This window comes from Hemitrygon akajei, chromosome 7 (genome assembly GCF_048418815.1).
Source record: "Hemitrygon akajei chromosome 7, sHemAka1.3, whole genome shotgun sequence".
NCBI lineage: Eukaryota > Metazoa > Chordata > Chondrichthyes > Myliobatiformes > Dasyatidae > Hemitrygon > Hemitrygon akajei.
In genome coordinates this window covers 106,126,678-106,154,544 of record NC_133130.1, presented here as the reverse complement: position 1 = coordinate 106,154,544, position 27,867 = coordinate 106,126,678, and the positions used below count along the sequence as shown (strand labels likewise).

At 43.5% G+C, this 27,867-nt stretch overlaps 1 protein-coding gene across 1 annotated transcript in view; it reads left to right on the top strand.

The window, feature by feature from the left end:
• Positions 1-27,867, top strand: part of igf2r (insulin-like growth factor 2 receptor) — a 200,444-nt gene that overhangs the window by 153,097 nt on the left and 19,480 nt on the right. The window contains exons 36-43 of the mRNA XM_073051626.1: positions 6,508-6,657; positions 7,225-7,386; positions 12,290-12,497; positions 14,375-14,527; positions 15,622-15,856; positions 20,683-20,819; positions 21,838-21,955; positions 26,900-27,046. Of these exons, the coding sequence (XP_072907727.1) occupies positions 6,508-6,657; positions 7,225-7,386; positions 12,290-12,497; positions 14,375-14,527; positions 15,622-15,856; positions 20,683-20,819; positions 21,838-21,955; positions 26,900-27,046 (1,310 nt within the window). The remainder of the gene's footprint in view (positions 1-6,507; positions 6,658-7,224; positions 7,387-12,289; positions 12,498-14,374; positions 14,528-15,621; positions 15,857-20,682; positions 20,820-21,837; positions 21,956-26,899; positions 27,047-27,867) is intronic.

Here is a 27,867-nt window from a genome sequence, read left to right as displayed (position 1 = left end):
AAGCAGTAGCCGCTTTATTAGTTAACTCCTGTACCTAATAAATTGACTATTGAGTGTATGTTCACAGTCTTCTGCTGTAGCCCATCTACAGGTTCAATGTGTTGTGCATTCAGCGATGCTCTTCTGCAAACCGCTGTTGTAACATATGGTTATTTGAGTTACTGTCACCTTCCTGTCAGCTTCAACCAATCCAGCTATTCTTCTCTGACCAAGGCATTTTTACCTGCAGAAATGCTGCTCACTGGATGTTTTTATTTCTTGCACTATTCTGTGTAAGCTCTCGAGATTGAGTGTGGAAACCCCAGAAGATCATCAGTTTCTGAGATGCTTGAACCACCCTGTGTGGCACCAACAATCTTTCTACAGTCAAAGGTTACATTTCTTCCCCGTTCTAATGTTTGCCTCGAACAACAGTTGAACCTCCTGACCATGCCTGTGTGTTTTTATGTATTGAGTTGCTGGCACATGATTGGCTGATGAGATATTTGCATTAATGAGTAGGTGCACCTAATAAAGTGGCTACTGAGCACATGTTGAGTAAGGCCCTGGAAGTAACATTTTCTCCTGCAAGGAGTGGTTGACAACCAGAATGCACTGAGGGAGGTGGTGGGTAGAGTTGTAAAGCCCTTTGGCCCATCTTGTCCATACTGATCTTTTTCCCTACCTGCACGAATCCATTGGGTCTTGTCCTCCTATGTCTGAAGGATCTGAATGCCTCTTCAATATATTTATTATATATGACTCCACCACTGTCTCTAGCAGTGTGCATAAGTTACCAACCAGCCTTTGTAGTATTCAAAAAGTAGTTGATTGAATGTTGAAACATTTGCAAGTGTGTAGGGAGAGGGCATAGTTGTTGGAGGCATTCAATGTACTGAATGGCTGCCTCCCACCTATCAAGCTGAATCATGAACAGTAGACACCTGGAACAACACCAGCTTTTGAGGATCCCTTGGAAGGGCAGACACACTAACACCAGTGGAGGAGGTCAACGTGAACAGTATGTCCACCACAATAAAGCAACACCAACTGTGATGGATAGTTCGTGTCATTTGGATGCCCCAGTGAGATCTTTTACTCCCAGTTGTAGGAAGATCAATGAGCCCCTGCTGGGTAAAGTTAACATCATAATGAGCCTGAAGAAATTTGACATTACATCAAAAAACTGGGAAGGCATTGCACTCAATAGATATACCGGCAGGAAATCTGTTTGGGAGAGAGCTGAGGGCCTTCTGAAACATGCCAAAGCAGCTGTATTTCATGAAGTTTGAGGAGATTTGCTATGTCACCAAAGGCTCCAGCAAATTTCTACAGCTATACAGTGGAGAGAATTCTAACTGGTTGTGTCACCGTCTGTCATGGAGGGCCACTGCACAGGATTGGAAAAAGGCTGCGACCCGGCCAGCTCTGTCATGGGTACTAGGAATCTTCAAAAGGCGATGCCTGAGAAAGGCAGTGCCCATTACTAAAGACCCCTATCACACACAACATTCTTATTACCACCGTCAGGGAGGAGGTGGGGGGGCCTGAAAACAGTCAACTTCTTCCCCTCCGCCATCAGATTTCTGAACAGACAATGAACACCACCTCACTATTTTTGCTTTTTTCGCATAACTAATTTAACTTTTATGTTTTTCTTGTAATTTATAGTATTTTTATGTATTGCACTGTACTGCTCCCACAAAACAATAGGTTTCATGACATCTATCAGTGATAATAAACCTGATTCTGATTTCTTCAAAAGGGAACTGTCCATAAACTCCTGATGTTCCTTGTTTCAAATCAATGGGTAGCCAATTTTGTTATCCTGGTGTACCTTGGACTCTTCAGTAAGTTGTATGTGTCAAACATTTAAAATATGTCCACTGTAGTTTGCCTTTCACCATATCTGTTGTATCCTCACAACAGAGGCTTGTCATGCAGTTGGCACTCCTCTGCCGAAGCCAGTCTTGTTTATGTGTTTGCACACCTGGGGTAACCAGAAACCCAGGTCAGTTCCTCTCAGCAGGAGGTGTCCCTCATCCAGTTGGGCAGGCAGTGAGCTTGTCCCACCATTCAATAAGACCATGCCTCGTCCTTTCTTTGACTCCACTCCTGCTTGATCCCCATAAGCTTCAAAGCGGTTAAGCTTCAAAATGGCTGTAAGTAAGAACACTAATACACTCAATGGCCACTTTATTAGATACATCTGTTCATTAATGCTAATATCTAATCAGCCGATTGTGTGTCGGTAACTCAGTGCATGAAAGCATGCAGACGTGGTCAAAAGGTTCACTTGGTGTTCAGACCGAACATCAGAATTGGGAAGAAATATGATCGAAGTGACTTTGACTGTGGAATGATTGATGGTGCCAGACGGGATAGTCTCTCAGAAACTGCTGGAATTTTCCCACGCCGGTCTCTCAGAGTTACAGAAAGACCAGTGAGCAGCACAACGGGTTGAACCTGGAACTGGCTGGGCGATAGCAGCAGCAGCTGAAGACCATACAAGGTTCCAGCCCTGTGACTACTCTCATACCGAATAACGTGGCCACTGAGTGTAAATACACGCTGAACAATCGGGGCCTGATTTTTGTGTCAAGTCAGTTGAAGGCAATGTGCAGGGGGAAAGTGACTGAGTATCACCTACCTGGGCGAAGGTGCGTGGCCTGAAAAGCCCAAGATGTTCTCCTTCTGCAAGCTCTTACAATGAGATGGTGCTACAGTATCCACTTCAGGTGCATCGTAGCTTGGTACGGCAGCTGCTACGGCCAAGAGCAGAGACTGCAGAGAGTGACAGACACAACTCAAAACTATCCTCCCCACCTTGGACACTACCCACTACCTCAGGAAAACAGCCAACCCACCCATCCTTTCCTCCTCCTGGTGGGCAGATGATACCGCAGACTGGAAGCACACACCACCAGGGTGAAGGACAGCCTCTACCCAGCTGTTGTAAGACTATTGAACTCTGCCCTAGACAGTAAAATGGATTCTTAACCTCACAATCTATCTTGCTCTAACCTTGCACCTTATTGTCTGCCTCCTCTACAATTGCTCTGTAACCCTAACACTGAACTCTGCATTGTTATTCTTTTCCCTTGTACAAAATCGTCAGTGTGGATGGCATGCAAAACCAAGTTTCCTACCTTATTTCCGTACTAGTTGGCAGAAGCATGGGTAAATGTGTGTTTCAGGTTGTGTGAGGTGGAACAGGCAAGGCAGTGGGACTGTGCGAACAGGTTTGGAGAGATGGATGCACCAGGGTTGAGGAGGCAGCAGACGCTCAGTAGTGTAGAGCAGGGGTTCCCAACCTTTACTCCATCAGTGAGCTTTACCATTAACTGTGCAATCCATGGACCCCTGCTTTAGAGAAACATCAGGAAAGGTGGACCAGCTATCAGACTAAACATTTTCTGTTAATGCCAGACCCATCTATCTCGGCTTGAATACCGGTTTCCCCCGCAATCCGAAGGCAGAGCGTTCCTGTGAAACTATTTGTAAACCGAATTGTCGTAAAGCGAAGAAGCAATCACCATTAATTTATATGGGAAAAATTTTTGAGCGTTCCCAGACCCAAAAAGTAACCTACCAAATCAAACCAAATAACACATAAAACCTAAAATAACATGAACATATAGTAAAAGCAGGAATGATATGATAAATATATCATATAAATATATATATATAGGATATAAATATATCCTATATAAAGTCAAAATATTGTATATACGGTGTAGCTTCACTTATCAAACTCTGGAAGACAGCGAGCCAAAATCAATTTGGAGAAAAAAAAATCGGCATGTACACGCCTATGCACGTACACACATACGTACACACACATATACGTACGCACATGCGTCTGCATGTACACACTTGCGCAAACAACTGTCCACACAAGGCTCCACGGTCATTGTAGTCTTTTCGGGGTAAACACACGTATAAAGCGGGCGTCTTTTTTTCGTAAAAGCGAAAATGCTCTTTGGTTAGCGAAAACCGGTACTAATGTAGGTCTTTCATAACAGTGAGTTGTCGTAAAGCGAACGTTCGGAAAATGGGGGCCACCTGTATACTGAGTGGCTCGGTGTGCACTGTTGTCAGGGTAGAGAATGACACACATTCCATTCTGAACCTTGGCTGGCTGATTTTTATACCTCTTGGTTGTAGTCCTACTACAGGGAAGCACCCGTAAAACTGCTGTGAAACTCCACGCCCCCCCATTAATCGTACTGCATCTCTGCAGTCAGCTCTCATTTCCCCACACTGAAGTGTGAAGGCTCAGTTGTTCCTGGAGTCAACCTAATCATCTTGGGAAGCTAGTCAGTGGATGCACAGTACTGGTTTAAAGGCAGTACGCTCTTCCTTAAATAAGGAAGCCAAACGACACAATAATCCAGAATCAGATGTAACAAGATTTCCCTACAATTGTACTCTCGTATCTTCACAGTAAAGGCCAGCATTTTCATTTGCCTCTCTGACCGTGATGTCTCTATCTGTTGTGCTTTTCATGCATGGTTAGTCTGATCTTCCTGAACGTCTGCGTTTAATAGATTTTCACACTTAATTTTCTCCTCTAACCTTTTCACTGCATTTCCATACATCTGCTGTGTTTCCAGCTGCGGTCATTTGTCCTTCTCTCAAGTCCCCAACAATCAGCAAACTTGATCCTTGCACTCTTTTCCAATGACTTAATATTGATTGGAAATATCTGAAGGCCCAACACTGATCCCGAAATACCCTGTGAGTGAAATCTTTCCCACCAGAATAATCCATTTGTACTATTTTCTAACAATTTCACCAATCCACATTACCCTCTTCCATGACCTCTTGTGCAGTAACCTTTTAAGTGGCATCTTGTTGAATGCCTTTTGGAAACTTCAAATGTGCTACAGATGCTGGTTCTTACGTCTACAGTACTGTGCAAAAAAATCTTAGGCACATCCATATAGCTAAGGTCCCTAAAACTTTACCACAGTAATTTTATGTATTGCACTGTACTGCTGCCACAATAGAAAACAAATTTCATGACAAATGTGAGTGATGATAAACCTGATTCTGATACAAGCTCTATCGTGGACTGAGAGTGGGAAGGGCAGGGAGGGGAAATCATGGTTGGGAAAAGGAGAGGGGAGGGAGCTGGAAACACCAGAGAGATATTCTGTACTGATCAATAAACCAATTGTTTGGAATCCGATAACCTTGTCTGGTGTGTCTGGGCTGGGTGTGCCTATACCCAGGCCACTCCACCCCTGGCACTCCTCCGCCACCAGTCCCACTCCCCTCCCACGAGACTCCACCCTAGCCATTCCCAACCTCCTCTGCTCCTGGATTTACAAACTCACTCTCAGCTTCACGTTGACCAATGGTTCTGAGCAGAAGTCTTGGGCACTGTACCTAGCTCTTTGATGCAGTGCTGTATGGACATTTTCAAAGAACTCTAATGCATTTGTCCAATAATTACCCTTTTATAAATCCATGGTATATGCCTGACCACATCCTGTGTAGATCCCAGATATCTGATTATTCCATCCATTGGTAGCTGCTCGTTTAGTTGGCCTGAGCTCGACCACGTGGGAACAATCAGAGCTTCTTCTGAAGCTCCTACAAACCGATATTTAAATATATTTTAAGTCACCTGCTCCATACGTTGTCACACAGTGACAGAGCTTCTACCTAGAACAAGGGTTCCCAACCTAGGTTCCACAGACCTCTTGCTTAATAGTATTGGTCCATGTCCTAGAAAAGGTTGGGAAGCCCTGATAGATAATGAAGGGGTTGTTTTGGTTTTGGCTGTAGAAATGAGGGCTACTGGTTCAACTGTGGGCAGTTAGCTGATTTCTATGAAGAAATGTTAGTGTCCATTATTCATTTTGGCCTGGTGTACCTAATAAAGTGGCCACTGAGTATTTCTGTATGTTCATGGTCTTCTGCTGCTGCAGCCCATCTGCCTCAAGGTTTGACACGTTGTATGTTCAGAGATGTCCTTCTGCACACTACTGTTACTTAAGTTACTGTCGTCTTCCTGTCAGCTTGAACCATTCTGGCCATTCTCCTCTGATCTCTCTCAGTAACAAAGTGTTTTTGTCCACAGAACTGCCACACACTTTTTTTTGTTTTTTTTTGCACTATTCTCTGTAAATTCTAAAGACTGTTCTGTATGAAAATCCCAGTCTCCTGAGATACTCAGACCACTCCGTCTGGCACCAGCAATCATTCCACAGTCAAAGTTGTTGAGATCACATTTCTTCCTTATTTTGAAGTTTAGTCTAAATAACAACTGAACCTCTCTACCATGTCTCCATGCTTTTATGCATTATTGCTGCCACATGATTGGCTGATTAGATGTTTGACTAATAAGTAGGTGTACCTAAATAAGTAGCCATTGAGTGTTTAAACTTTCCAAGTGTTTAGCATTCTTTAGAATTTCTGCACCAGCTTAGTTTTGGTTGTACTATTGGAAACAAATCCTTGTGACCTGGAATAAAATGTGTGAGGAGTTCCAACTGGTGTTTTTTGTTCCAATTTTAGACTATTGGCTATATCTCTGGACCTCCACAGATTAACTTGGTGACACAGGAGATCTACGTGTCCTTCACCAGCAACACCACTTGCCAAGTGAACAAGAAACTTACTTACGACTCTCTCATTGTGTTTCATTGTGTCAGAGATGTAAGCCTGGTAAGGAACATGCTTAGCTTCAACATTTGGGACTTTACGCTAACCTCAACACTAGGCATATAATCCCCAGCTACTGTTACTTACTGCCTGTTACGCTGTGCCCGTTTATGGCAGCAGTGAAGGTGTTCAGCGCTCCCTTCATCGTGTCAGTAGCTTCCTTCTCGGTTCTCACTGCTGTCAGTCAGGCAAGTCCCGGGTGGAGACTCAGGAATACCGTCGCACTCAGATGTAGAAGGATTCTTCACTGCTGTTTGTGTAACAGTTTTGTTTGACCAGTCAGGGTTGTTAGCCCTGAGCTGACCCACTGAACCTGCAGGACTGGTGGACCGCTCTTAGTGTGGCCTCTACCCTCTGATCCTACCAAGAGCCAAACCATTAAGCCCTGACTCCAGCCCTGGTTCACTGAGGCACACAAGCCAACCAGACCATGACAAGGTCGTGGTCCCCTTGGAGGATGTAATACCTAATTATCCCATGTAAGCTCAAAGGATATGCTGCCTTGATGCAAGTAATTATTTGAGATAGCCTGCCTGTTTAGTGACCGCCATGTTATTTTCCTCTCTCCAGGGAAGACCAAAGATGATAAGAAAATCAGACTGCAGTTATGTATTTGAATGGGCAACTCCTCTGGTTTGTCCAGATTCGGTGATTACATCGGGCTGCTCGCTAACTGAGCAGCAGTTGGATTACACATTCAATTTATCTCCTTTGTCAGGAGGAAGATATCAGGTAACTATTCAAATTATGGGAAGCTTTGTACAATCCTGATCCTCAAGCTTCAGGATACTGAATTCTGCAAGCACAAATCTGGAAATGTCTAACAGGAAAGGGTATTGTGTATCCTTGGGACAAGAACAACGACAGAGTACTTTAATTTTACTGAGTTATATTAGTCATTGTACACGCTGGGCATCTTGGCGTGGGAGCTATGGGAGCTTGTCACATTCTCACAATCAGTCTGAAATGGTACAGATGGCAAATGTATTCTAAAACCCAACACTAAAACCAAAATAAAGTTGCTTAGGAACGGAGAAGCTCTTTACCCATATTATCTGACCTTTTTAAAACTAGGGTGAGGTCTATAGAGCTGTTGCAACTTGACCTTTTTTTTTACATTGTTGAGTGTTCTAGAAGCTTTCAGCTCTTTTCTCCAGTGTTGGTGTTTTTAGAGCTGGTGATGGAACTCTGCATAGATATGAAAGTAGACAGATCTCCAAGGCCTGACCAGGTTATATCCAAGGACACTGAGAGGCTGGCAAAGAAATCATGGGAGTTCTGGCTGGGGTATTTGCATCACTATCAGCCTCGGATGAGGTGCGGAGGTGAGACTGGAGGATGGCAAATCTTGTGCCTTTAATAAGAGTGGTAAAGGAAATCCTGGGATTTATATATCACAAAAGCTAATATATGTGGCAGTTAAGTTGCTGGAGGGAATTCTGAGGGATAAGCTTTATGTGCAATTTGGAAAGGCTTTCTCTGTGACTGCTCGGGACCTATTACAGAACGAGTGCCCTCGGAGAACAATACGTGGCTTGCTGAGTGGAGTTACAGGTAGACAGGGTGCTGAAGGGACACTGGTCTTTGTCTGTTAGGGCTCTGAATGTTAGAAATTTGGAAGACGTGCAGGCTGCAGATGAGGCTGTACTTGCCGATTAATTCATCACGTGAACGTACAGTGAAGAGTCTCATTTGCACTTGGAACCAGCACACCCAGGGATGTGCCGGGGGCAGCCTGCAAATGTTGAGACAGCTGGCACCAACATTGCGTGCCCACAACGCTGGGCGGAACAACACAGAATACAGTAAGGTGGAGCATGCCAAGCGGCAACAGTGAAACATCCAGTTCCTCTCGCCCACCCCAGCACGTACCCAGTGCTCAAACCCAGGGTTTGCAGTTTCAGTTGTTCTGATGTTACGAAACTGGAGTTCAGCGAGACGTACAAGGATGTTGCCAGGACTAAGTTGTAGAGAGAGGATGGGAAGGCTGGGGCTTTATTCGTTGTAGTCTAGGAGACAGATGTGACATTATGTTGGTCTCCATTAGTCTCGATAGACCATGGATTTGCGCCTTGGAAAGTTTCCAGAGTGCAAGCCTGGGCAAGGTTTTTTTTTTTAATGGAAGACCGGCAGTTGCCCAAGCTGCAAGTCTCCCCTCTCCACGCCACCAATGTTGTCCAAGGGAAGGGCATTAGGACCCATACAGCTTGGCACCAGTGTCATCGCAGAGCAATGAGTAGTTAAGTGCCTTGCTCAAGGACACACACGCAGCCTCAGCCAAGGCTCGAACTAGCGACCTTCAGATCACTAGACGAACGCTTTAACCACTTGGCCACACGCCAACACTAGGATATGGTGTTATACAAGGGTTTAGAATCATGAGGGCCATAGATAGGGAATGCATTCCATCTTTCTTGTAGGACTGGAGAATAAAGAACTAGAAGCCATAGGTTTGGGTGAGAGGGCAAAATCTGAAGAGGAACTTGGGCAAATTTTTCTTTGCACAAGTGATGGTATGTGGAATGAGCTATCAGAGGAAGTAGCTGAGGCTGGCAGGTACAATTACAATTTTTAAAACAGGTATACTGATTGGAAAAGTTTGTAAGGTTCTGGGTGATGCACCAGCAAATGACTAGCTTGGATGGGGCATTTTGGCAGAAACAATAACTTTTAACATCCAGTTGGACAGGTACATGGTAAAAGTTTAAAGCAGAGGTTCCCAACCTGGAGTCCATGGACTCCTTGCTTAATGGTATTCGTCCATGGCATAGAAAAGGTTGGGAACCTCTGGGTTAGAGGGACATGGGCCAGATGCGGGCAAATGGGGCATCTTGGTCAGCATGGACCACTTGGGCAGAAGGGCCTATTTCTGTGCTGTATAAATAACACCATCAATAATACACAGCCTTGTTTTTGACAATTGTTGTTTCCTTCCTGTTACAATAGGGAAAGTGATGGTCTTGTCAGCTCAGTTTAATTAAGGTTGAAAAGAATTGTCAGTTATCCCCAGCTTCACATTTTATCTACATACAGCAACTGTGCAGTTATGGTTATTATTCTGCAGATTTATTGATTATGCCCACAAGAGAATGAATCTCAGGGTTGTATATGGTGACATGTACAGTAATGTACTTTCATAATAAGTTTAGTGTGAACTTTGAATATAATCACTGATTGATGGGACATGAAAGAAACCAGGTATTGGTAATGCTCAATGCATTGTGTGGATGTAAGGAATTAAATTCCTGTTTAGGAGCGGCTCTCAATAAAGATAAGTGCGTGATTTCTGGATTATACCTCAAAAAGAGCAGCGGGCAGTGATTTGCAGCCTGTTTTTGGAAAACCGAATCTTAATTATGTCAGGGAGTTGTTGGCTGCTTTGTTACAGAGTGTATGTAGTGGTGAGGTGATCACATTTCTGAAATCCAACCAAGCTGAGGGACGGTGGGCAGGAGAGAGCAGACATTACCTTGGGAGAGGCGGGAAAGCTGGAGAGCTCACTGATCGATTTGTATTCATAACTGGCCAGGGAGCAGTGGGGTTCAGCTGGGTTGGATATTGGATGGGATGTCGAGTGCTCAGACAATAAGGGAAAACTTTACAATGAATGGCCCTTTACAAAGGAGGTTAACTCGGTATGCCCAAAGAAGGCAGGAGAATGAGGTTGAGAGGGAAAGTCAGTCAGCCGTGATCAAACGGCAGAGCAGACTGGATAAAACAAATGACCATATTGTGTTCCTTTGTCTTAAAATACCCAGAGAGTCACCTATAAGGTGAACTCAAGTATCGGAATGGGACTATGATGCAGTGGCAGTAACTGAGACATGATAAAGTTGTGGGAAGATCTTGTATTGTTCAAAATTAGTTTGGTAATTAAGGGTCATTGGGTTTGCATCAGCAAATTTGTAAACCAGAGGACGGTCTAGAGTTGCTTGGCAGAAGGAAAATAAGTGACAAGGCAAATCTTTGTGCAAGCTGCTTGTATTGACAGGGTGGAAGAAGCTTCTGTAATCTAATTCAAAAGAAAATTTGGAACTCCAGAAGAGGAAATCTTTAAACTAAAGGGAAGGAGCATAGGAATGTGGGAATGAGTATATTCTGGCCTCGTGATCGGGTTTAACCTGTGTTGGGACCTCTCGTGTTGAACCATACCATACTGGCCCATTTCCAGGGAGTAAGTAAATAGTCCCATAGCACTGTTGTGAAGAAATGCAGTGACCTTCTCGCAGATATTTCTCTCTGTCAACATTACCCTTTTAAAAAAAATAATTACCCAGGCATTTTTTCATCGGGTTGAGAGCTTGTGTCCACTTTGGATTCTGTTTCCTCCACTACCCAGCAGCAGTCTTACTGCCTGGAAAAATACTTCCAGAAGTAATGAAGTTTTGAGTGGTCATAGAGCACTGCAGCACAGAGAGAGGCCTTTCAGCTCATCTGATCTGTCCCATTGACCCGCATCCCACCATAGCCCTCCCTACCCTTCCCAGCTCCTCTTAAATGTTGAAATCAAACTTCTGCTGGCAGCTCTTTCTACGCTCTCACCACCCTCTGAATAAAGAAGATTCCTCATCGTGCTCCCCTTAAAAGTTTCACCTTGCACCTTTAGCCCATGATCTCTGGTTCTAGTTTCACCCAACCTCAGTGGAACAAGTCTACTTACATTTACCCTATCTATACCCCCTTGTAATTTTGTTTATCTCTATCAAATCCCCCACCATTTTTCTCCGCTCTAATAAATAAAATCCTGGTGTTTCATCCCTTTTGCTGTCACTCAGGTCTCAAATTCTAGTAACATCTTTGTTTTAAAAAAAAATGTTTATCCTTCAGCTGAAACCAATTTGGGCAGATCTCCAACCTGGGTTTGGCGCCCACTGGGGAGGTTCCCAGCATTTCTTTTCCAGGATATTTCAGGCTTTAACACTTGGTTCATGCTCGGCTGCTGTTAAGCCATGGGCACTTTGAACCAGTGCTGAACACACATTAAAAATAGAATTAATATCATAAACAAACTCTGCAGATGCTGGAAACCCTCCAGCATTTTGTATGTGTTGCTGTGGAACACAGCAAGTCAGGCAGCATCTGTGGAAATGAATAAACAATTGATGTCAAGAGCCGAGACCCTACTGCAGGACCAAGGGAAGAAGATGCCAGAATGAAAAGGTGGGGGTCGGTGAAGGAGTCTATTTGGAAGGTGATGGGTGAAGTCAAGTGGATGGGAATGGAGGAATCTGAGGAGAGTACACCATAAGGGAAAGGGAAAGAGGAGGGGACCCAGAGGGAAGTGATAGGCAAGAAACAAGAGGTAAAAGATCAGAGCGAGGGACAGGGGGATTATTTTTCCCCAGAAGGAGAGATTGATACTCATGCCATCAACTTCGAGGCTACCCAAACGGAATATAAGATGTTGCTCCTCCACCCTGAGGGTCCGATTACTGCATTTCAACCTTGCTGTTTAATTGAGAAGATGTGTAATCAACACTGCTGGTATATTTAAGCATGAAACTAGTTCCTAATAATTAAGCATGTCATTGTGGAAATACATTATTGTAATGAGCAAGAAAATCAGTGTGCAAAATATCCCTTTGTGCTTCTGACAGATGTCACATTCCAAATAACTGACGCATTGATCCCTCAGGTTCGGTCTGGGCAGAGGACATATCACCTTGACGTATGTGCGGCTGTAACAGATGTCCCCAGCAATAAGTGTAAAGACAGTGCTGTCTGTTTGGTCTCAGGAACTGAAGCAGTTTCCTTCGGCAATCCAAAGGCAATGATGCTGGAGTACAAACACCAGGACCAAGCCTTAATTTTGCGCTATGGCAGTACAGAGCTGTGCCCTACAGGTAATAATGAGAGCTGTTAATTCAGCTGATCTACAACGCCTGTAAAAAGTATTCACCCCCCCCCCCCCCACCCGGCAGTTTTCATCTTTTATTGTTTTACAACATTTAATCACCGTAGATTTAATTTGGCCTTTTTTTTTTGACGCTGATCAACAGAAAAATACTCCTTCATGTCAGGGTGAAAACAGATCTCTACAAAGTGATCTAAATCAATTACAAATATAAAACACAAAATAATTGATTGCAAAAGTATTCATCCCCTTTAATATGACACACCAAATCATCACTGGTGCAGCCAATTGGTTTTAGAAACCACATGATTAGTTAAATGGAGATTCACCATGTGCAGTCAAGGTGTTTCAATTGATGGTAGTAAAAATACACCTGTATCTGGAAGATCCAATTGCTGGTGAGTCAGTATCCCGGCAAAAACTACACCTTGAAGACAAAACAACACTCCAAGCAACTCTGCAAAAAAGTTTTTGAAAAGGACAAGTTAGGAGATGTATACAAGCAAATTTCTAAGTCACTAAATACCCCTTTTCATTATCAAAAACACACCATCCCTACTGTGAAGCATGGTGGCTGCATCATGCTGTGGGGATGCTTCACTGCAACAGACCCTGGAGGGATTCTGAGGGTAAAGGGTAAAATGAATGCAGCAACATACGGGGAAATCCTGGAGGAAAACCTGATGCAGTCTGCAAGAGAACTGCGTCTTGGGAGAAGATTTGTTTTCCAGCAAGACAATGATCCCAAGCATAAAGCTAAAGCTACACAGGAATGGCTTAAAAATAACAAAGTTAATGTCCTGGAGTGGCCAAGTCAGAGTCCAGGCCTCAATCCCATTGAGAAATTTGTGGCTGGACTTGGAAAAAGGGCTGTTCAGTTATGATCCCCATGCAATCTGACAGAGATCGAGCAGTTTTGTAAAGAAAAATGGGGTAAATTCTCAGTGTCCAGATGTGCAAAGCTGATAGAGACCTGTCCACAGAGACTCAAGGCTGAAATTGTTGCCAAAGGTGCATCTACTAAATACTGACTTGAAGGGGGTGAGTGCAATCTGTTACTCTGTATTTAATAATTGTAATGAATTTAGACAATTTGTAGAAATCTGTTCACTTTGGTTTGACACAAGAGTCTTGTCTGTTGATCAGTGTCAAAAAAGCCAAATTAAATCCATTGTGATTCAATGTTGTAAAACAATAAACATAAAAATTTCTTGGGGGGGGGTGGAATACTACTTATAAGCACTGTAAGCTTATTGTGTGTTCTAAAGAAAATGCTAAGGATAACTTGTGCTTTGCTTCACAAATGCACCTTTGCCAGTTTTTTGGGAAAAAATGTGTCAGTTCATAGTTCATTCCCTGTTAAACGAGGGTAGGGTTCTCTTTTGAGGCGTTTGTTTCCAACGTCCTTTTAATTGTGAATTAGCTTAAGTTATTTGCACAGATTGTCTTTTGCACAGTGATTGGTTGTTAGCCTTGTGTGTAGTTTTTCATTAATTCTAGTATATCTGTTACAATGTCTTCAAGAAATTGAATCACAGGATAGTGTTTGGTGATATGTAGTTTGATAATAAATTTACTTTGAAGTTCTGAATTAGTTGACCTTGAACAGGACAGCCATGTGGTGTGCTGCATTATAACTCTGCTCGGCTGGGCAAGGGAGATAAATCTCAGATGATTCCTTCCTGGCTATCAGCTGTTGTTTGTAGCTGATGCCCAAGCCTGGATTTAAAGAGCCCGCCCTTGGAGGCAGTGACAAGTTGCCCGGAAAAGCAAGTGGGATTAGGAATAGGAGATCGGTATGATGAGTCCTGATAACTGCATGTTGCACTTCAGGTGACCTGTTCTGTTTTTCACTGTCTTTAACAGTCACTAAAACAGGAAAGCTGTGCGTGTTTCCTTTCACGGCTCTTGGAACATCTTACAATGAGTGTACTGCTGCGGGAAGAACTGATGGATTACTATGGTGTGCGACAACCAGTGACTTTACCAAGGATAAACAATGGGACTTCTGCAGCAATGGTACATAATGGGTACCAGTATGTTCTGTTTGAATGGGATGTGATAATTATTTGAATATCCACATTTAGGCTCAGAACAGTACAAATCAGGGACAGGCCCTTCACCCACTATCTGTGCCAGCCACAATGCCAAATTAAACCAGTCCCATTTGCCTGCTGATAATAGACAATAGACAGTAGGTGCAGGAGTAGACCATTCGACCCTTCTAGCCAGCACTGCCATTCATTGTGATCATGGTTGATCATACACAATCAGTACCCCGTTCCTGCCCTCTCCCTGTATCCCTTGACCCCGCTATCTATAAGAGCTCTATCTAACTCTCTCCTGAATGCATCCAGAGACTTGGCCTCCACTGCCTTCTGGGGCAGAGCATTCCACATACCCACCACTCTCTGGGTGAAAAAGTTTTTCCGCATCTTTGTTCTAAATGGCCTACCCCTTATTCTTAAACTGTGGCCTCTAGTTCTGGACTCGCCCATCAGCAGGAACATGCTTCCTGCCTCCATTGTGTCCAATCCCTTAATAATCTTATATGTTTCAATCTATGATATGATCTATATCCCACTGTTACCTCCCTGTTCATATCCAAATGCCCCTTTAGTGCCACAACCAATCAACAACCAACACGTAAGCACAAGAGATTCTGCAGATGCTGGAAGTCCTGAGGAACACTCACAAAATGCTGGAGGAACTCAGCAGGTCAGGCAGCATTTATGGAGAGGAATAGAGACAATAGTTTAGGCTGAGACCCTTCGTCAGGTGGGGGAGGAGAAGGAGTACAAGCTGGCAGGTGATATGTGAGGGGGGGTGTAGGTAGGTAGGTGGGTGGAGGAGGGGGGATGCTGTCACCCTAGCGATATATTTTGGGTACCTGCTATTCCCTGAGCATTTCCTTTGTTTCTTCCTCTTTCTCTTTTAAAGCTCTGCTCTCTAGTATTTGACATTTGTACCTGGGTTGGGGAGGGGGAGACCATCTCATCTGTGCCACTTACGATTTTATATTCCTGGGTCTCCCCTCAGCCCCTGACCCAGAGAAAACAGTCCAATTAGTAAAACACATTGTAATTTAATCAACCTAAATTCAATGATTTCAGCGACTGCAACTCGGAGATCAACGATCATTTTCAAATGTGATGACACTGCTGAAGTCGGGCATCCTGAGTTGTTGAGTGAGACCCTTGGCTGTTCGACAACATTTGAATGGAGGACGAGTGTCATTTGTCCACCTAAGCGGATGATGTGCAAGGTAGTTCACAGTCACAAGACCTATGATTTGAGAATGCTTTCTTCTCTCACCGGATCATGGAAGTTCTCCTCTCATGGTTATACGTAAGTACTAGCTGCTGTCAGTCTCTCTGTATGGTATTGTATTGTTTTGCAGGGGCTGTCAGGTTCCATGACTTGTCCGTGCTCCCTGGTACAACAGCAGAGCAGTTGGCACCAGCGGTCACCGGAGTTCGATTCTTGTCGCTTCTGTATCGAGTTTCTGCATTCTCCCCATGACCAGCGGGTGCTCCGGTTTCCTCTCGCAGTTAGGCTTAGTGAGTTGTAGGCCTGCTTTGTTAGTGCTGGAAATGTGCGACACTTGTACGCTGCCCCCAGTGCAATCGTTGGATGGTCGTTGACGCAAAATGGCACATTTCGAGGTATAATTTGGTGTTTAGATGTAGATGTGACAAATAAAGCTCATTTTTATCTTTAAAATCACTGAGGGCTGAGATTACTCTATGCTGGAAAGAACATGATCTCTTTGCTAATATGTATGTCTTTGAATTTCAATGTATTCAGCTAAGAACATTGTTATCGTCTGAACCCCTAGTGCCTAGGTGGCTCATGGGGCCTCAGCTAAGAGACAGAGTCAAATGAGCTGTGGGAACCCCAGTCCCTTAAGCATGTTCAACTCTGATCTCATTCCATCCCATCCACTTTCTGCCAAACACTTTATATTTCCGTATCCAAGTATGCTGATTTCAGTTTGGGGAAATTCTCCAACTGAGTATCCTCTGAATCCTGAGCAAGCGACGTCTGCTGTCGGCACGTTCCAATTTTTGCATCTGGATTTGCTCAAGAGACAGACGCAGTCTAGAGAACTGAGGCAAAACGGTTGAGGTCATGGACTATTCAGATTACAAAAGAGGAGTCGGGACCTGAGAAGGAATCCCCTTAGATCTTACAGGAGGCTGGTACTGAAATTGCAGGAGTCCTGGCAAAGATAGTCCTTAGCCACGGGTGAGGTGCTGGAGGATTGGAGGGTAGCAAATGTTGTTCCATTGTTTAAGAAAGTCTCATTAACATAAGCCAGGAAATTGTAGGCCAGTTAACCTGACATCAGTCATGAGTAAATTATTGGAAGGTATTATAAGGGCCAGGGTACATACGTAGTTGTATATTATAAACCCTGGTTGGTGAGTCAACATGGCTTTGTGTGTATTGTCTAACCAATCTTAAAATGGTTTTCAAGGAAATTAACAGGAAAGTTGATGAAGGAGAGGCAGTGGACATTGTCTACATGGACTACAGCAATTTACTGCCCATTACACGGCTGGCATTTAGGGCAGCAATGACGGTCCTCCATTCCTGGTGGTGTTCAAGGCTTTCTTCATGTCAGGAGCTTCCCCTCATTTTTCACTACTCTCAATCATGCAAGTCCCATGTGGAGAATTTGGAATACCATCACGCTCAGATGCAGAAGGAATCTTCACTGTTGATTCCATAATAATTTTGTTAGCCCTGAGCTGAATCCCCTGAACCTGGAGGACCAGTGGACCACTATCTGTCTAGCCTCTATCCTTTGACCTGTGTGGCATGGGTGACCTTACCAAGACCCAAAGCATAATGCCCTAACTCCAACCAACATAGCTCTTTGGGTCATTGAGGCACACAAGCCTCCAAACACTATGACAAAGTTATGGTCCTCTCCAGGGGACTTTAGCAAGGCCTTTGACAAATGCTGCACGGAAGGCTGGTCCAAAAGGTTAAGTTTCAGCATTGGCTTGGTGGTAGATGGTTGCCCTTCTGACTGGAGGCTTGTGTATGCCACAGCGATAGCTGCTGACCCCGTTGTTTGTCACCTATATCAATGATCTAGATGATAATATGGTAAACTGGATAAGCAAATTTGCAGGTAAAAGCAAGATTGGGGGTGGGGGGTAGTGGACTACAGGAAGGCTATCAAAGCTTGCATCATAATTGGATCATCCAGAAAACTGTGCTGAAAAAATAGCAGATAAAATGTCATGCAGACAAGTGTAGTGTTGCACTTAGTAAGGACAAACCAGGGCAGGACTTGCACACAGAATGGTTGGGCACTGAGGTGTGTGGTAGAACAAAGGATATGGGAACACAGACCCATAATTCCTTGAAAGTGACCTCACAGGTAGATGGGGTCATAAAGTAAGCTTCTGGAACACTGGCCTTCATAAATAAAAGTATTGAGTACAGGAGTTGGGATGTTATGTTAAAGTTGTATAAGCCATTGGTTTGGCTGAATTTGGATTACCGTAGATTCCGGATTATAAGCCGCTACTTTTTTCCCACATTTTGAACAGCTTTGAACTCTGCGGCCTATAATCCAGAGCGGCTAATACATGGTTTTTTTTTCATGCCGCCTCGTAAACATTTTGCCTCGTAACAGTAGACCAATAAAATTGATGAGTAGTTCACAGAGGTCCAATGAAATTGTACGATAAATCAAGCGCACTTTCACAATTAAATTATTGTAAATCAGTCATTTGTACTCACCCTCATCAACATGGAAAATACTCGAAGAAAAGCAAGACCCGAGCGCGTCAGACCCGATTAGACCCGATCGCACTGCGCAAGCGCGTCAGACCCGATTAGACCCGATCGCACTGCGCAAGCGCGTCAGACCCGATTAGACCCGATCGCAATGCGCAAGCGCGTCAGACCCGATTAGACCCGATCGCATTGCGCAAGCGCGTCAGACCCGATTAGACCCGATCACATTGCGCAAGCGCGTCAGACCCGATTAGACCCGAGCGAAAACACTGCTTTTAAGTTAAAGTCGATCAATAACTTTTCCTGGTAGGCTGCAGTATATATATTTTTACCAGTCGCTAGGAGATATTGGAATGTTGTTCGTGCTGTTCAGTAAAAAAGTATATGCAACGTAATTTGTGTTACCGATACGTATGTATATTTAAAAGTAGCGGTGCGGCCTAAAATCCGGTGCGGCCTTTACAATTAAAAAATTGATTTTATTTCTAAAATTAGAGCCTGCGGCTTTTAATCAGGTGCGCTCTGTAGTCCGGAATCTACGGTATTATGTGCAGTTCTTGTCACCTACCGACAGGAGAGATTTCAACAAACTTCAGAGTGCAGAGAAAATTGACAAATATGTTACCTGGACTTGAGTCATTAGGAAAGATTGTATAGGTTAGGGCCTTATTCCCTTGAATGTAGGAGAATGAGGGGAGATGTTATAGCGGTATACAAAATAGTGAGAGGTATAATCGGGTAAATACACGCAGAGTTGTTCCTCTGAGGTTGGGTGAGACTGGAACTAAAGGTCATAGGTTTGTGGTGAAAGGTGAAAGATTTAATGGGTACATGAGGGGGAATTTCACTCGGGGTGATGAGAGTGTGGAATGAGCTGTCAGTGGAAGTGGTGAATGCTGGTTCTCTTGCAACATTTAAGAGAAGTTTGGATAAGTACACAGATGGGAGGGTATTATCTGGGTGCTGGTTGATGGGACTAGGCAGTAAAACAGGTCAGTGTGGTCCGGGTGGGCTTGCAGGACTTGTTTCTCTGCTGCAGTGCTCTATTGGCCCCTTTAGTAGCGTAACAGAGTGGATGAATCGCACTGAGTGACAGTGTTAGTGTTACATTGCTAGTAATTTGCATTCCGTGAAGCACTGGCGAGTCTGCTGTTTTAATGGGACTTCCCTTTTGTTTCAGCTCAAATACAAGCTGAGAGAGAATGTAATCAACAGGCAGGTGGGCGTGCACAGGCAGCTCTAGGTTTTGGGGTTTTGTGCAGGTTGTAGCAGTTTGAAGCGCCTTCAAGGCAGTTCATGCCTCGAGATCTCTTCAAGGGCAGGGACCACTGGTGTCCATACACCGCAGGGACCACTGGTGTCCATACACCGCGCTCGGTCTTGATCTTCAAACGTTGTTTTTCTTAAGTGGCTAAGACTGCACTGAGAGTAAATGCCTGCCTATGTAGAGCAGTGGCTTCGGAGATATGAAAAGTGGCCTACATTATCCAAGGTGCATCCGTTACTCTATGAAGGTCGGTAGGTGACTTTTTTTGCATATGTGGAACATCAGGCCCTTTCCCTCGTGTGCTTTAGTGAAAAGATTGGTGTTGATTTGGTGCCTGGCTTCTCGCTGTGCATGAGGCAAGTATGGTCTGTATACTGTAATTTGACAGCTGAAGTTAGACTGACCCTGATTCTAGAGCAGATAGAATGGCTTCCCATTCATCCTTTTGATTAGCTCCATTTTCGCAGGAAGCTTTTTAATAGGGCACAGCATCGCAGTGAGAGAGAGTCCAGCTTTGTGTTGGTGTTACAGCTTTTGTGTCCAGCCTGGCCTGGTCTGAACTTGTGTTAGGCTGCAGAAGGTGCCTTCTTCCTGGGTGCTACCCAAAGCAAACACCTCAGAGATCAGCATTGATTGTTGCTCAGGCTGGACAGATCCTACAGCTTGTACGCTGCTCCAACACTAGATCCCACTGCCTTCAATGGAACGAGGGTGGGTGGTCAACACCATTCGTAACTGCAGTCCAAAACTCAATGTAGTTCACTCAATGTAGTTCAGTCTTGTGACTGAAAAGTGGTTCAATTAAGACTAAAGAGTCGACGTTTTGGGCTGTTGTCCTGATGAAGGATTTCGGGTCACAACATCGACTGTTTACTTGTTTCTATAGATGCTGCCTGACCTGCTGAGTTCCTCCAGCATTTCATAGAAAACCTACAGTGCAATACAGGCCCTTCAGCCCACAACATGTATTTACTTTAGAAATTACCCAGGGTTACCCATAGCCCTCTATTTTGTGTGTATTACTTTGATTTCCAGCATCTACAGGTTTTCTCTTGGTTGTGATTCAGTTAAGGTAGCATGGTTCATTTGGGTGTGTCTCTTTGGATAGTGTCTGGGGCGCTAGTGTTGAATCTACTGTTTTATTTTTCAGGTACTACATGAATCTCTGTGAAGGAGTTCATGAAGGACCCACTGGCTGCCCTCCATATGCCAGTGTGTGCAGGAAGGCTAAAAATGCTAGGACACAGATATTGGGACTTGTTCACAGCCAGAAAATAGATGTTCAAGGTACGAAGCCTTGTACCAATAGATGCACGAAGCACGTTGTTTGTATGGTAAAAATGTAACACAGGTAGACTGCTGTTTTTAACTCCATTGAGCTTTCTAGTGTACTTTAGTCTATCAGCTTCTTGTGAGCCTAGAATCTCCAACGAAGTGAAAAGAGTCATGAGTCATGTACCAGATCTGTAGATCATAGAACCTTACAAACTGTCTCTGCCCGCCTTGCGCTTGTCAACTGTGATACCGTTTTCCTGTATCAGATCTGTATCCCATAAGACTGTAACATATAGGAGCTGAATTAGGCTATTCTGTCCATCGAGTCAGCTCCACTAATCCATCATGGCTGATTCATTTTCCCTCTCAACCCCATTCTCCTATAACCTTTGGTGCCCTTTCTAATCGAGAACTTATCAACCTCTGCTTTAAGTGTACCCAATGAATTGGCCTCCACAGCAGTCTGTGGCAGTGAATTCCACAGATTCACCACCCTCTGGCTAAAGAAATTCCTCCTTATCTCTAAAGGGATGTCCCTCTATTCTGAGGCTGTGGCCTCTGGTTCTCTACTTGTCCACTATAGGAAACATCCTTTCCAAATCCACCCTATCCAGTCCTTTCAATATTAGATAGGTTTCAATGAGATTCTCCTTCATTCTTCTAAACTGCATTGAGTTTCCTATCCACGTACTTGTCCAAATGTCTTTTAAATATTATTATTTGCTTCTGCTGCCACCACTGGGTATCTTGTTCTAGATATTCACCACCCTCTGTGTGGGAAAGCTTTCCCCCGAGCTTTCCTTTAAATTTATCTCCTCTCACTGTAAACGTGTGCTCTGTAATTCTAGACTACTCTGGAAGTGAGCTCTGAGTATATTATCTATGCCCCTCATAATGTACTACAGAGGATCTATCTTTCTTCGATCTTTTGGCATAAGAGGGTGAATATAAACCAGAAAGCTTCAACCATTGATGTGTGCTGTGGTTGCTACTGTATGTGTTCTTTTTAATTTCAACCCTTTACTTCCAGACACGCACCTTTCTGTGACTTACTCAAGTGGCAATTTTAGCTGTAGTGCAGGCAAACGCTCAAGGACTGTTATACAACTGCAGTGTTCGTCAACAGGAGGGGCACCAAAGCTAACATGGTAAGGAGACCCTTATCTCTGCAAGTCTGTTGAGAGTCCTGCGGACTTCAGTTGTCTGGGATTTGTTTATCCAGGTGAATGGATCTGTCAGCTCCACTATTCCATCATGGAGCACAGCAGTGCAGAGGTTGGGTAGGATAACTGAAAATCAAGTTAATGTGGTTGTGCATTTAACATTACCTGGGAATAAAGTAACATTAGTGAAGTTCTGTGATCCTACCCAACCAACCTCAAAGCTGCATTGACAGTATTTCCATAGATGCTGCCTGACCTGCTGAGTTAGAAACATAGAAAACCTACAGCACAATACAGGCCCTTCGGCCCGCAAAGTTGTGCCGAACATGTCACTACCTTAGAAATTACTAGGCTTACCCATAGCCCTCTATTCTTCTAAGCTCCATATATCTATCCAGAAGTCTCTTAACAGACCCTATTGTATCTGCCTCCAACACCGTTGCCTGCCAGCAGCCCATTCCACGCTCAATATACACATGTTTCTCTAGCATTTTGTGTATGTTGCTCTGGATTTCTAGCATCTGCCGAGTTTCCTGTGTTGACACGGCTAATGGTTGCACAGTTATCCGATCACAATATTTCCAATAAATAATTAATAACCATATAACAATTACAGCACGGAAACAGGCCATCTCGGTCCTTCTAGTCCGTGCCGAATGCTTACTCTCACCTAGTCCCACCGACCTGCACTCAGCCCATAACCCTCCATTCCTTTCCTGTCCATATACCTATCCAATTTTTTTTTTAAATGACAATATCAAACCTGCCTCTACCACTTCTACTGGAAGCTCGTTCCACACAACTACCACTGTCTGAGTAAAGAAGTTCCCTGTCGTGTTACCCCTAAACTTTTGCCCCTTAACTCTCAACTCATGTCCTCTTGTTTGAATCTCCCCCACTCTCGATGGAAAAAGCCTATCCACATCAATTCTATCTATACCCCTCATAATTTTAAAAACCTCTATCAAGTTCCCCCTCAACCTTCTACACTCCAAAGAATAAAGACCTAACTTGTTCAACCTTTCTCTGTAACTTAGGTGCTGAAACCCAGGTAACATTCTAGTAAATCTCCTCTGTACTTTCTCTATTTTGGTGACGTTTTTCCTATAATTCGGTGACCAGAGCTGTACATAAGACTCCAAATTTAGCCTCACCAATGCCTTGTACAATTTTAACATTACATCCCAACTCCTATACTCAATGCTCTGATTTATAAAGGCCAGCATACCAAAAGCTTTCTTCACCACCCTATCCACATGAGATTCCACCTTCAGGGAACTGTACGCCATTATTCCTAGATCACTCTGTTCTACTGCATTCCTCAGTGCCCTACCATTTACCATTTATGTCCTATTTGGATTAGTCCTACCAAAATGTAGCACCTCACTCTTATCAGCATTAAACTCCATCTGCCATCTTTCAGCCCACTCTTCTAACTGGACTAAATCTCTCTGCAAGCTTTGAAAGCCTACTTCATTATCCACAACACCACCTATCTTAGTATCATCTACATACTTACTAATCCAATTTACCACCCCATCATCCAGATCATTAATGTATATGACAAACAACATTGGACCCAGTACAGATCCCTGAGGCACACCACTAGTCACCGGCCTCCAACCTGACAAACAGTTATCCACCACTACTCTTTGCATCTCCCATCCAGCCACTGTTGAATCCATTTTACTACTTCAATATTAATACCTAACAATTGAACCTTCCTAACTAACCTTCCGTGCAGAACTTTGTCAAAGGCCTTACTGAAGTCCATATAGACAACATCCACTGCTTTACCCTCGTCAACTTTCCTCGTAACCTCTTCAAAAATTCAATAAGATTTGTCAAAAATGACCTTCCACACACACATCCATGTTGACTGTTCCTGAGCAGACCCTGTCTAACCAGATAATTATATATGCTATCTCTAAGAATACTTTCCATTAATTTACCCACCACTGACGTCAAACTTACAGGCCTATAATTGGTAGGTTTAATCTTAGAAACCTTTTTAAACAATGGAACCACATGAGCAATACGCCAATCCTCCGGCACCATCCCCGTTTCTAATGACATTTGAAATATTTCTGTCAGAGCCCCTGCTATTTCTACACTAACTTCTCTCAAGGTCCTGTACTTCCTGTTATTTAATCATCATAGTTTCCATAACTACCCTACTTGTTTCCCTTACCTTACACAATTCCATATTCTTCTCCTTAGTGAATACCGAAGAAAAGAAATTGTTCAAAATCTCCCCCATCTCTTTTGGCCCCACACATAACTGTCCACTCTGATTCTCTAAGGGACCAATTTTATCCCTCACTATCCTTTTGCTATTAATATAACTGTAGAAACCCTTCGGATTTATTTTCAACTTACTTGCCAAAGCAACCTTGTATTTTCTTTTAGCTTTTCTAATTTCTTTCTTAAGATTCTTCTTACATTCTTTATATTCCTCGAGAACCTCATTTACTTCATGCCTCCTATATTTATTGTAGATCTCTCTTTTTCCAAACCAAGTTTCCAATATCCCTTGAAAACCATAGCTCTCTCAAACTTTTAACCTTTCCTTTCAACCTAACAGGAACATAAAGATTCTGTACTCTCAAAATTTCACCTTTAAATGACCTCCATTTCTCTATTACATCCTTCCCATAAAACTAATTGTCCCAATCCACTCCTTCTAAATCCTTTTGCATCTCCTCAAAGTTAGCCTTTCTCCAATCAACAATCTCAACCCTGGGTCCCATCCTATCCTTCTCCATAATTATATTGAAACTAATGACATTGTGATCACTGGAACCGAAGTGCTCCCCAACACATACCTCTGTCACCTGACCTATCTCATTCCCTAACAGAAGATCCAACACTGCCCCTTCTCTATTTGGTACTTCTATGTATTGCTGCAAAAAACTATCCTGCACACATTTTACAAACTCCAAACCATCCAGCCCATTTACAGAATGGGCTTACCAGTCTATGTGTGTAAAATTAAAATCTCCCACAATCACAACCTTGTGCTTATTACAAATATCTGCTATCTCCTTACAAATTTGCTCCTCCAATTCTCACTCCCCATTAGGCGGTCTATAATACACCCCTATAAGTGTTACTACACCTTTCCCATTCCTCAATTCCACCCAAATAGTCTCCCTAGATGAGCCCTCTAATCTATCCTGCCAAAACACCACTGTAATATTTTCTCTGACAAGCAATGCAACACCTCCCCCTCTTGCCCTTCCAATTCTATCAGACCTGAAGCAACAAAATCCAGGAATATTTAGTTGCCAATCACACCCCTCCTGCAACCATGTTTCACTAATAGCTACAACATTATATTTCCAGGTATCAATCCATGCTCTCAGCTCATCCACCTTCCTTACAATGCTCCTAGCATTAAAATAGATGCATTTAAGAAACTCTCCACCTCTTCCTCTCTGTTTATCCCTAACGGTGCAAACAAGTTTATTATCTTTTTCTTTCTTCTCCCCTACATTTTTGGTCTGAGCGCTCCCCTTCTCTATCATCTGCCTATCCTCCCTCACACACTGTCTACTAGCTTCCTCTATTTGTGAACTAACCTCCTCTCTCCTAGTCTCTTCAATTTGATCTCCACCCCCCCCCCCCAACCGTTCTAGTTTAGAGTCTCCCCAGTAGCCTTCGCAAATCTCCCCCGCCAGGATATTGGTCCCCCCCTAGGATTCAAGTGCAATCCATCCTTTTTGTACAGGTCACACCTGCCCCAAAAGAGGTCCCAATGATCTAGAAATCTGAATTCCTGCCCCCTGCTCCAATCTCTCAGCCACGCATTTATCCTCCACCTCATTCTATTCCTATGCTCACTGTCGTGTGGCACAGGCAGTAATCCTGAGATTACTACCTTTGCGGTCCTTCTTCTTAACTCCCTTAATGTTTTTTTGTGGTCAATAATTGGTGAATGTGCTTCTCTCGATGTTGAATATACCTACCGGCCTCCCAAGTCCCAACACTGGACTGTAACATCTTTGCCTTTTGCCAGCAGCTCAGAAGAGGGCACTGGGGAGGTGCTGGGTTGTAGGTGTTAGGGTATCTGATCTCACATTTTACTTCCACTCTTGGCCACAGAGAGCAGCATGCACTTTGCATCTGATTCCTTTGCTTCATGTTGGTCAATTCCAGCACACCTAATGGAAGGAGTCCATCAGATCGTCTTCTCTCCGCCCCTGCCCCCCCCCCCCCCCATGCTCTCGGGGCAAGCGGAGGCAGCAAGACACAGGGCTATTAAAAGTCAAGCATAATGCAAGTTCCACGACAAGCGCAAAGTATTAAATTATTAAAGTATTAATTTGTCAATGGGTGTGATTCCCCGGGTGTGGTGATGTGCAGCTTTGCTGAAAAGATAAAGGGAGAAATGGTTGGTGATGAACCCAGTCGTATATAGAGCTTCTAAAATCATCTCTCAACTTAACTCCACAGCACTTTCCATGTAAATATTGGTCAATCTTCTTCCCAAAGGTTTTATCACATTTTTACGCACACAGTTCCAGGCCAATATTTATTTTGTCCGTATTGTCTCTGGGACAAAGTTCTGCTGGAGAGGAGAAATGATTTTGTTTCAATACTCGAGCTGCGAAGTCCCTTGAAAATCTACCATTTCAAATTTGGGAGAGGGTTGAAATTTAAAGGCTGCCTTGTTTAAGGCATTTCTAAATTACGTTAATTTGATCTTTTAACAACACAGAGTGCTGAAGGAACTCAGTGGGGTCAGGCGACATCCAGGGAGGAAATGGACAGTTGATGACAAAGGCTGAGACCTTTGTTAAGGTTTTTAATGATCAGTAATTTGTTAATTGCATATTTCTGTAACCATATCCTGGCATTTTGTGTGGTTCTGTCTTTTCTTGGAACTCCTATGCCAAACCATTACATCCAGAATGTGCTTTTTTCTAGGTTTGATGAGAACAAGTGTGAATTTTTAATTTCTTGGGAGACCCGTGCAGCCTGTGCAATAAAGCCACAAGAGGTTCACATCGTGGGCACGACCATCAAAAACCCTGTAACTGGGAAAGCAGTGGATTTGGCACCGATTTATTCCGAGTATGTGTTCAGCATTTGGTTATTTTGAAAACCCCTCCGTTTGCTTTGCATGTGATTTTTATTTGTCTCTAATGGCTGCAGTTTGTTCAAAAGCCTTTGATTATGACAAATGTCATCTTTCTCTTTTTTACTAAATCTATCTGCACCCTTTCCTAGAGGGAAATGTGTCCTTCTCAGTGCATCTCTGCAATTCCCTAAATGGAAGGGGCTCTTATTTTCCCAATTCCATCCTATTTAGTCACAGCCAGGATCCTATTGTCACTTCTGCACAGTAGTCTGACTTCCCCAAGGTTCAGACTTCACTGCTTGTTGCTCCTGGACTTTAGCAGCAGATTAGTGATCTGTACTTGGGGTAATGTACTGATCGAGTTACTAAGGCAGTATCAGTAATCTGGTCTATCGGCAGCAAAAGACTACAGGCGTATACTTAGTGGCCACACTTTATTAGGTAGAGGAGGTGCCTTATAGACTGGCCATTGAGTGTATATTTAAAAAAAATATGTAGTGCAAAAGTAAGTGAGGTAGTGCTCATGGGTTCATTGGCCATTCAGAAATCCGGTGGAGGGGAAGGAAGTTATTCCTAAAAGATTGTGTGTTTCAGCTACAACTGTCCTGCTCAGGAATATTTGAAGATTACCTTTGCAGCGGCATAGAGGGAGTTGCCGCTGTCCAACGCTATCTAGAAATGAGTTCTGAAATCTGTAATGAGCCAAATTACACGTGACTGATCTACCTTATTTTTAATGTTGCTTTATTTTCCATCTGTTTTCCCTGCATTTTTCAGGTTCCATAGTGTGATCTATCATGTTCTCTCATTCTAC